Consider the following 11,420-nt stretch of genomic DNA (forward strand, 5'->3'; position numbering starts at 1 on the left):
GACAGAGCTTGAGAGGATCTGCAGAGAAGAATGGGAGAAACTCCCCAAATACAGGTGTGCCAAGCTTGTAGCGTCATACCCAAGAAGACTTGAGGCTGTAATCGCTGCCAAAGGTGCTTCAACAAAGTACTGAGTAAAGGGTCTGAATACTTATGTAAATGTGATACATCCAGGTTTTTTTTATATACATTTGCAAGAATTTCTAAAAACCTGTTTTTGCTTTGTCATCATGGGGTACTGTGTGTAGATTGATGGGGGGGGGGGAAACAATTTAATCAATTTTAGAGTAAGGCTGTAACGTAACAAAATGTGGAAAAAGTCAAGGGATCTGAATACTTTCAAAATGCACTGTGTGTCCCACTATTACTTTCACATGGCATGTTTTAATGACAAGAGAAACTCAGCAGACTTTTAGTTTATTGTGGTTGGTCAATTGACGTTCATCAGAACAATGTGTTCATAGCTAAACCATCTGCTTTTTGGCTCTTTTTTACTCTAGGATCACTTATGTCCAATCCAGCACCGGAGTGGTCTCCACAGCAACGGTCCAGGCCCCTCTCTCTCCAGGCCCAGGCTACCTGCCGTCGTCCCTGAGAACCCTGGGCTTCACCACCATTGCCCCGGCCGGCCAAACCCTGATGCAGCCTCTCGTAGCGGGCCAACCGCCCTTGCTAGCCCCAGCCCTTTCCCCTGGAGCCCCGGGGACCGGACGTCAACTCCTAACCGCCATTTACCCAGCCCCGAGCGTCACCCTGGCGCCAGGTATGGTTTCCATTACCTCCGTGCCCCCCAATTTGGCTCAAGAAGTGTCCGGCCAATCATCACTCTCGGCTGTTGGCGTCCAGGGTTCAAAGGTGACCCAGTCACATGAAGAGGGAATGCCACACCTGACTGCAGAGATGGAACACAAGCCACAGGTGGAGGGCCAGGCCCAAAGGAAGACCAAGACTGAGATAAAGAAAGAGCGCATAAAGATAGAGAAGATGATGGAGGATGTCGAGGCACATAGCCAACCCGGTGCTAACTCAATGGGTACGTCCAGCAGCAATATACCAACAGGTACGTCAAAACTGAAGTCCGTCTCCCCTCACTTTCACGCTGTACTTTTGCACCTACCCTCCTCCTCTCTCACCTCCATTTCTCCTTCCATCTCTCCTCTCTTCACTTCTCTGCGTATGGCCTTTTTGAATGTACTTTCAGTGCATCTCTTCTGCTGGTTTTTCAACCACTCCACAAATTTCTTGTTAACAAACTATAATTTTGGCAAGTCGGTTAGGACATCTACTTTGTGCATGACACAAGTAATTTTTCCAACAATTGTTTACAGACAGATTATTTCACTTATAATTCACTGTATCACAATTCCAGTGGGTCAGAAGGTTACATACACTAAGTTGACTGTGCCTTTAAACAGCTTGGAAAATTCCAGAAAATGATGTCATGGCTTTAGAAGCTTCTGATAGGCTAATTGACATCGTTTGAGTAAATTGGAGGTGTACCTGTGGATGTATTTCAAGGCCTACCGTCAAACTCAGTGCCTCTTTGCTTGACATCATGGGAAAATCAAAAGAAATCAGCCAAGACTTCAGAAAAACAATTGTAGACCAGAAGTCTGGTTCATCCTTGGGAGCAATTTCCAAACGCCTGAAGGTACCACGTTCATCTGTACAAACAATAGTACGCAGGTATAAACACCATGGGACCACGCAGCTGTCATACCGCTCAGGAAGGAGACGTGTTCCGTCTCCTTGAGATTAACGTACTTTGGTGCGAAAAGTGCAACTCAATCCCAGAACAACAGCAAAGGACTTTGTGAAGATGCTGGAGGAAACAGGTACAAAAGTATCTATATCCACAGTAAAACGAGTCCTATATCGACATAACCTTAAAGGCCGCTCAGCAAGGAAGAAGCCACTGCTCCAAAACCGCCATAAAAAAGCCAGACTACAGTTTGCAACTGCACATAGGGACAAAGATCGTACTTTTTGGAGAAATGTCCTCTGGTCTGATGAAACAAAAATAGAACTGTTTGGCCATAATGACCAACGTTATATTTAGAGGAAAAAGGGGGTCGCTTGCAAGCCGAAGAACACCATCCCAACCGTGAAGCACGGGGGTGGCAGCATCATGCTGTGGGGGTGCTTTGCTGCAGGAGGGACTGGTGCACTTCACAAAATAGATGGCATCATGAGGAAGGAGAATTATGTGGATATATTGAAGCAACATCTCAAGACATCAGTCAGGAAGTTAAAACTTGGTCGCAAATTGGTCTTCCAAATGGAAAATGACCCCAAGCATACTTCCAAGGTTGTGCCAAAATTGCTTAAGGACAACAAAGTCAAGGTATTGGAGTGGCCATCACAAAGCCTTGACCTCAATCCTATAAAACATTTGTGGGCAGAACTGAAAAAGTGTGTGCGAGCAAGGAGGCCTACAAACCTGACTCAGTTACACCAGCTCTGTCAGGAGGAATGGGCCAAAATTCACCCAACTTATTGTGGGAAGCTTGTGGAAGGCTACCCGAAACGTTTGACCCAAGTTAAACAATTTGAAGGCAATGCTATCAAATACTAATGGAGTGTATGTAAACTTCTGACCCACTGGGAATGTGATGAAAGAAATAAAAGCTGAAATAAATCATTCTCTCTACAATTTATTCTGACATTTCACATTCTTAAAATAAAGTGGTGATCCTAACTGACCTAAGACAGAGCATTTTTACTAGGATTAAATGTCAGGAATTTTGAAAAGCTGAGTTTAAATGTATTTGGCTAAGGTGAATGTAAACTTCCGACTTCAACTGTATTATTACTAGGAATCATGAGCCGCTATTTTGTGTTTTCCTGCAGGGAATGAAGAAGATGGTGGTCGAGCCAGCCACATGAAAGAAGAGAATACGGACGATGACAGAGATTATGCCAGAGAGAAACAGACAGACGTGGATGGAGAGAGGGAGAGGGGGATAAAGAAGGAGAGGGGGACGCCTGAACCAGAGGAGTCCAGGAAGGCAGAGGATTGGCCCCATGAGGGCCACAACAAAGGGGACAGTGGCAACGGGGGCCACAGCAAAGAGGTAAGAGACTCTGGGTTTTGCTGAAGATCGCGCACCCATCGAAAACAATGACTTCTGTAGATATTGCAAAAAGCAATACGAACAATTATATTATCGCGATGCAAGCAATTATCGCAAACACTTATTATAAGGCTGCTGGTAAGGTTACTGATCCCTCTACCTTTTTGTGTCTCTCCAGGCTGGACCGAGGGAACCTCTCCACCCTCCCACAGGACTGGACCCTCCTCTGCCTCCCTCACAGACTGACAGGAACGCGCCCCCCTCAGCCAAGAAGACCAAATTCCGCCCACCGCCACTCAAAAAGCCCTCTGACTCCGTTGAAAAGTGAGTGACAGGGATGGGGGGAGGGGCAATGGGAGGAAATTAAAACACATCACAATCGCGTTGCTTCTCTCTGTGGTCACTATTTGGTAGATTACATAGTTGACAGTAAACGTGTATTGACAGTTATGACCAAGTGGAGAAGAATTTGTAGCCAGGGAATCAGTTGGTTGGAGCTTGGTGCTTACATCACTAGCGTTGAGGGTTCGATCCAGACCAGGATAAAGTGACTAAGGGGGCAGTTGAAATCGGAAAGGGGCTACATTTTTGGGGGTTCTTGCATTGGAATTATATTGGATTCTGTTTAAATGATGCTATACCACAATAAACATGAAGTTCAAATGCAGAGACTCCAAGATCATTGAGTGCTTTTGAAGTGACAGGTTGGCACGAAATCTGTAGCCTTTCTCCGCTGCACTGTATCAACATAAAATAGGGGCCTTCTAGCAGTCGTAAGGACAAAGATTCAACAGGAGGCATACAGGTATAGATGCAAATTATTGTTGGATTTATTTACACAGCGCTGGTGTTTCAAAGATGACGATGATATTTACAAATATATATATACCAAGTTCTGACTTCAAAATGTCAACATTCAAAAGAAAAAGCCTCTCATCAGACAAAACCTGTCTTAACTAATAAACCACAGGTGGGGTCCACCAGGCTCAGATACAGCCTCCCCTTGAGTTACCCAAAAGTGAACTAACTAGAATATCCCCAAACGGGGCATTTAAATACATTTGGCAACACCTATTCTTGGCACGCAGGCCAGGTGTATCTATGCACGCTAAAGCTTGTTCACACATTTTACATTTACGTCATTTAGCAGACGCTCTTATCCAGAGCGACTTACAAATAGGTGCATTCACCTTATAGACAGTGGGATACCCACTTTACAATGTTTTTTTTTATTATAATAAAAAAAAATTTTTGGGGGGGGGGGGGGGGGGGGGAGTAAAGGGGGGGGGGGGGGGGGGGGGGGGTAGAAGGATTACTTTATCCTATCCCAGGTATTCCTTAAAGAGGTGGGGTTTCAAATGTCTCCGGAAGGTGGTGAGTGACTCCGCTGTCCTGGCGTCGTGAGGGAGCTTGTTCCACCATTGGGGTGCCAGAGCAGCTAACAGTTTTGACTGGGCTGAGCGGGAACTATGCTTCCGCAGAGGTAGGGGAGCCAGCAGGCCAGAGGTGGATGAACGCAGTGCCCTCGTTTGGGTGTAGGGACTGATCAGAGCCTGAAGGTACGGAGGTGCCGTTCCCCTCACAGCTCCGTAGGCAAGCACCATGGTCTTGTAGCAGATGCGAGCTTCAACTGGAAGCCAGTGGAGTGTGCGGAGGAGCGGGGTGACGTGAGAGAACTTGGGAAGGTAGAACACCAGACGGGCTGCAGCATTCTGGATGAGTTGTAGGGGTTTAATGGCACAGGCAGGGAGCCCAGCCAACAGCGAGTTGCAGTAATCCAGACGGGAGATGACAAGTGCCTGGATTAGGACCTGTGCCGCTTCCTGTGTAAGGCAGGGTCGTACTCTCCGAATGTTGTAGAGCATGAACCTACAGGATCGGGTCACCGCCTTGATGTTAGCGGAGAACGACAGGGTGTTGTCCAGGGTCACGCCAAGGCTCTTCGCACTCTGGGAGGAGGACACAACGGAGTTGTCAACCGTGATGGCGAGATCATGGAACGGGCAGTCCTTCCCCGGGAGGAAGAGCAGCTCCGTCTTGCCGAGGTTCAGCTTGAGGTGGTGATCCGTCATCCATACTGATATTTCTGCCAGACATGCAGAGATGCGATTCGCCACCTGGTTATCAGAAGGGGGAAAGGAGAAGATTAGTTGTGTGTCGTCAGCGTAGCAATGATAGGAGAGGCCATGTGAGGATATGACAGAGCCAAGTGACTTGGTGTATAGCGAGAATAGGAGAGGGCCTAGAACTGAGCCCTGGGGGACACCAGTGGTGAGAGCACGTGGTGCGCAGACAGCTTCTCGCCACGCCACTTGGTAGGAGCGACCGGTCAGGTAGGACGCAATCCAAGAGTGAGCCGCGCTGGAGATGCCCAGCTCGGAGAGGGTGGAGAGGAGGATCTGATGGTTCACAGTATCAAAGGCAGCAGACAGGTCTAGAAGGACAAGAGCAGAGGAGAGAGAGTTAGCTCAACATTAAACGTGACGGAGAAACCGGGCGTATAGTCTCCAAACAACTACAACAAAGAAATGGACAGTAAACTGGTAAATGCAATTAAATAAACCAAAGGTTCTTCATCACAAGTGTTGCACAGTTTGTGCGCTCTCCAAACGACGTTTCCACTTGGAGAATGAGAATGGGATGAATATATATTATATTTAATGACTTTTCAACATTTCCGTAATCAAATATTCTAAATGAATGCTGGAATATGTTGGGATTAAAGGTAACTTCACTGATGAATGTATATTTCACGGGGCATTGATAAACATGGACAAACAATTGACACGGTGAAACAAATAGTGCTCACGAATTAGCAGGAGTCAGTGCGCAATAGTGGAGAGAGACGTGGCTATAGCGCGTCTTGACCACATACCCCTCCCCTTATTCTGGTCTCGACATTTTAAATTATGTCCGAGACACGTTCCTCACACATAAGCAGTAACCTCATAAACATTGTCAGGATGTAGCAGTGGTCATTTTCCCTTCAACTGAAATCATTACGGTTCAGTATTTCTTACCACCCCCCTTAAATGCACACACAACCCAAACTAATGGACATGTGACAGCGAGACAGAATGGCACATTCCAAACGAGCACTGGGTACATGATACATATTGACCAACATGGTATGGAGAAAATAAAGGAACATCATAGCAGTTGCCCCGAGGCAGATGGCACAAACTTCCCCGCATGGGCCTTTGTTGAAGCAGGTAAGGGAGCATTCTCTCCCGAACGATACACAGTCGACACTGGGGTTGTCTCCAGACCCCCCAGCAGTGACACAACTTCCGTGCCACACCAAGGAACATTTTGCGGTGCAATCATTTTCTCTCCAAGCCGGGGAAAAGGTCAGAGCACAACCTCTCCTCTCCAGGCTCCGGAGAGAGCTCGGTCATAATGAGTCAATGTCGACATGAAAACCTCACACACCCCATCATAGGGCAGACACTCCTGCAGAGCCCCCCATAGGAACAGCAGAGAAGCAGGAAGGAGACAGTTCAGTCTCAAACACGGTGTCCTCACCAGGGCCCGACTGGTAAACTTGAACCTGCCTTTATAAATCAAATCAAATATTAAAGGGTGGAGGCGTAAATCACATTATTCACTTAGCCTACCACAGAGATGAGAAGTGTTTTTACCGCTTTTTATAGAAACCCAAAGGAGTTATACCTAACCACCCCAGTGGCTTTCCAGAGCCCCCCTACACACACTGCGGCGCTCTCTCCACGGCGGAGATACATCTTTTTTGGGCCCAACCTGTCACTCAATCATTTGAACTTTTTTACTCTTTTTATATAGGGACATAAAACTAAAACTGAGGAGGCACAAGCACCCTTTTAGCCCCCTCGTGGAGCCGGGTACAGTTTGATCCCAACATGGGCCTCATAAAATCAAACTATATTTCAACTGTACAGGGTCCTGTTGGGGTCCTATTTCGAGGAGCGCTTTGCCGAGCTGCCAGAGTTCAGGCCGGAAGAGGTGCTGCCCTCTCCCACCCTCCAAAGTCTGGCCACCTCCCCCCGAGCCATACTGGGCAGCTACCGCAAGAAGAGGAGGAACTCTACAGGTGAGAGAGAGAGAGAGAGAGATAAGTAAGACTGTGTTGACATGATAACTCTTGTCGTGATTTGCGTTTTGTCCTACTTTAAAAAAATATGTATATCCCGTCCCCGCAGGAGGCCTTTTGCCTCTTGGTAGGCCGTCATTGTAAATAAGAATTTGTTCTTAATTGACTTGCCTAGTAAAAAAAAAAAAGTGCTTCTGCTTCCACATAAATACATAGAATCAATTGAGAATAACATCATACACCCCCCTCCCCACCCACACAAAAAGTTAATAAGTTAATGTCAGGCAAGGCTGTGACTAGGTGGCAGTTCCACATGATTAAAGGGATACTTTGGGATTTTGGCAATGCTAGCAGATACCCATAGACTTCCAGTCATTGCGCTAACACTAGTTAGTATTGGCTCGCGAAACTACCTCTAACTTACTTCATACTGGACACAGAGACATTAAAATGGTTTCCACAAGTTCATCTGACTCTGGGGAAGTAGATAAAGGGGCTCATTGCCAAAATCCCAAAGTATCCCTTTAAGGCCTGCAGGCCATCTCCAGTCCGTCATTGCCGTCTGCCTCTATGTCTCCCCTGCTGTTAAGCAGTTTTATTGACGGGGACAAGCTAATGTTTATAACTGTTCAGCCTGCATATAGGTACCCTATAACGCCTCATCAATGGCATCAGCTGGAACTCTGTGTTCAGTGCATGTGTGGGGTCCGATATTACCTTTCTGGCCTGTCTGATGATGGTCTCCTGGAAAATGTCCTGGAGAGAGGAGGGAAGTGTCATGCCAATAATCTTCCCTGCTGTCTTGGTCAGTCTCAAGATTTGGGCTTTGAGCTGCACTGTCAGGTTAAGCCATATCCTGAAACAAGCATGACAAGGGAGAGATTTGTCGAACATATTCAAAAGAAAATGTATTAAGAATCTAGCACAGCCACTAACATGAATTTAAACAGATTTCTTTCCTCCATTAAGAACAGAGGTAGAATACATTATTATTCCATGTTCTATTGAATTCTGTGGTTAAAACACCTTCTCTTCATCCTATATCCCCATCCTCTTTCTTCACTCACTCCACCACCACCTCCTTTTCCTCTGTATCTTCCTCCTCCTCCTCCCCTTCAGACCTGGACTCGTCAGCAGAGGACCCCAGCTCTCCCAGGAGGAAGACTGCAGCTCGGAGCCGTCTCTCCAGCTGCAGCTCGGAGCCCAACACACCAAAGAGCGAGGCCAAGTGTGAGGGGGACATCTTCACCTTCGACAGAGCTGGTACGTAGTGTGGAGTGCACGACAGTCTGTTATAGGGTATGTCTTGTGTCCTAAATGGCACCCTATTCCCTATACGGTATAGTGCACTACTTTTGGCTAGACCCCTATAGCTATTTCCTTAGTTACTTGTCCCTTCCTCCTTGCATTATTTTCTCACTCATCCGTTTTGATTCCCCTTGTTACCCCCTCTTTTCTCTATTCTTCACTTCTCTCAATCACCATCTTTTCCCCTCCCTCCTTCCCCTCTCTTCTCTCCTCTCATCTCTCTCCTCTGTCCTGTCATTTCTCTAGGTGCTGAGTCTGAGGATGTCTTGGGGGAGATGGACAGAGTACCGTACTCCTCTCTCCGGAGAACTTTGGACCAGCGCAGGGCTCTTGTTATGCAGCTCTTCCAGGAACATGGCTTTTTCCCTTCAGGTAACCACCCGGCACCATCTGCTTCTCTCATTGGCTCATGTAGCCAAATTGTTTACTGTCATTGGTCACCTTGTATACTGGTTTTGTGGTTGAGCAAGACCAGATTACAACCAACTAGTCTCTGATACAACCAGGCAAAGGTTGCACTGCAATAGTTTTCTTCAGAGGGCTCATCTTCTTTCCCTCTCTTCTCCTCCTGTCCCCCCTTCTAGCCCAGGCCACTGCAGCCTTCCAGGCGCGCTATTCGGACACCTTCCCCACCAAACTGTGTCTGCAGCTGAAGATCAGGGAGGTGAGGCAGAAGATCATGCAGACAGCCACACCTGGAACCCCCGGAATCTCTGAGCCCGGCGGGTCAACAACAGGGGTCATGGGGTCAACAGACTCTGCCTGCGCTGCCAATAGCTCCTCCAATACCAACACTCGAGATGGTACAGGGACGGAGCCCGGAGAAAGAGGGCGGAGTCCCGAGGAGCCCAGGTGCATGGGTAAATTGTAGAAAAGGAAAGAAAGAGAGATGGAAAGAAGGAGAAAAACAACAAGAGAATGGAGATGGTGGAGAGAAAGTGACAAAAGAGAGAAAGGAGTGTTGTTGTGACCCACAGCATGTCCTTGTACATGTAGTAACTGGCACAGTTCTGCACTGGCTGTACTCTCAGCACATTTGTAGTTTGTAATTTGACACAGAAAATTCTGTGGTACACGCCAGTGGAGGCTGGTGGGAGGAGCTATAGGAGGACAGGCTCATTGTAATGACTGGAATGGAATAAATGGAACGGAGTCAACCATGTGATTTCCATATGTTTGATGTGTTTGATACCGTTCCATTGATTCCATTCCAGCCATTACAATGAGCCCGCCCACCAACCTCCTCTGGTACACACATTATTAACGTCTCTCTTGCACATACACACACATCCCACCAACTCAGACTGTTACTTTTGGGTGGCAGTCACAAGCACTGTCACACAAAAGACGACTATACACAATGGCACTTTGTAACAATTTGTGCGGATGCTGTGTGCAGCCCTCTGTTGCCATTGACTTGACTTGCCTCCCTCCACTCCTCAGCACAGTGGTTGGGATGTATGCAATGTAACCTCCACTGAAATTCCACAGCCCCTGTATGCTGCAACAACAGACAGCACTGAACTGGACACACACTGCACACACAGAGTCTGCCAGTCAACTCAACACTCGCCTGACCAAGCCATTGGCCTGCACAGTTTTTAGCGATTGTAGAAAATGAGTCAAGCATGGATACCATTGGCTCCCGAAAAAGGGAGGCTGGAGTCAGTGTGACCATTGACCAATCCCTGGCCCAATCAGTTATCAACGTCACAGACAGACTGAGTTCCGATTGGCTGGAGAGGATGTTGTATATTGAGGTGTCCCCCCTTGTGAACGCCATTATGAGATATGAAATATGTAAAGATTGAAGGGTGATGCGTGACAAAGCAACAAACTCAACATTGGTTGGCTGTAACTGATTACAGAGAAAGGCTGAACGAGACAATCGTCCATTCATTGGTCAACTCAAGAGGCTGCGGATTCCACCAAGGACACTGCAAGCAGATGATGCGACATGGCTTCCAAGTGACAGTTCACAAGCAAAAGTAGATTTTTAACCAACGTCTAGGAGTCACCCAGTGGATATGTTGCTTTATCTTGTATTGTTGCAGTGGAAATAACAAGTTTTCTGTGGCCTGTTTTCTCTCTTGTGGCTCTCATTGGTGTTTCTCCAGCATAAACTTATATAAAAGGGGTTTGGAAACAGCCCACGCGACCCCTCTTCTAAATGTTACTTTGGGCCATTCCCCCTCTCCCATGACTTCTCAGTAGACATGTAGAGGAGGGGGCAGGGAGTTTGTTTTTAAATGTTGAAATCAGGTGTTTGCACAATGTGTGGTCATGTGACTGCAATTTAAATCAGGAAAGTATTGTTTTTAGAGATTGTTTCATAGAAATAACCTTGTTGTTCCATGTTATCAATCCCCCCTCTTCCATTTGGAGCCCCTTTCCCCCTCGCTTCCGCTCCCTGCCCTTCTAGCCAAGTGTTGTTAGAAAGTGCCCTTAAGCACTGGTCCAGGGTCAGTTCTGTTATGTAGCTCAGGATGGCTCTGGTTAGAGTTTAGTTCAGGGAAAGCAGATCCTAGACCAGCCCTGTAGGGCATTCTCTGGAGCCCTCTCTCTTCCCTCTCTGCCACTTTATTTTTTCCTTATTAAATGGTGCAATAGGATATTTGGAATGGGTGGGTTATGTGGGTCTGTGCCATAGATATTTACAGTACAGTCAGAAGACCCATTCTAATAACTATGGTATAAGAAGAACTCTCTGAGATTGCTATATTTGAAGAGATAGAGCATAGCTAACTAACTAAAGTCAAAGAAATTCAAATAGCACTTTTTGCCTCTTCACTTGTTTTGGGAAGAGTTGGGGTAGTTATGGGTATACCTTTATTTCTCTGTATACAGTTGGATGTGTGAAAAAAAAAAAGTATATATATATATATTTCCATATGTGCATATAGATTATGTGTATGTTTGCGCACATGCATGTATGGACTCGGCCACACCCTGATTCCTTCACATACCATA

At 46.7% G+C, this 11,420-nt stretch overlaps 1 protein-coding gene across 2 annotated transcripts in view; it reads left to right on the top strand.

Moving 5' to 3' along the window:
- LOC311118318 (protein capicua homolog) overlaps positions 1-10,533 on the top strand; it is a 34,373-nt gene extending 23,840 nt beyond the window's left edge. For both annotated transcript variants that reach the window (XM_084157612.1, XM_084157613.1), the window contains exons 13-19: positions 500-1,059; positions 2,850-3,073; positions 3,252-3,397; positions 6,991-7,142; positions 8,262-8,405; positions 8,697-8,822; positions 9,035-10,533. In XM_084157612.1, the coding sequence (XP_084013738.1) occupies positions 500-1,059; positions 2,850-3,073; positions 3,252-3,397; positions 6,991-7,142; positions 8,262-8,405; positions 8,697-8,822; positions 9,035-9,321 (1,639 nt within the window). In that variant the 3' untranslated portion in view covers positions 9,322-10,533. The remainder of the gene's footprint in view (positions 1-499; positions 1,060-2,849; positions 3,074-3,251; positions 3,398-6,990; positions 7,143-8,261; positions 8,406-8,696; positions 8,823-9,034) is intronic.
- The last annotated feature ends 887 nt before the right edge of the window (positions 10,534-11,420 follow it).

Source organism: Coregonus lavaretus, assembly GCF_964263955.1.
Source record: "Coregonus lavaretus genome assembly, chromosome: 3".
In the NCBI taxonomy this organism is placed as follows: domain Eukaryota; kingdom Metazoa; phylum Chordata; class Actinopteri; order Salmoniformes; family Salmonidae; genus Coregonus; species Coregonus lavaretus.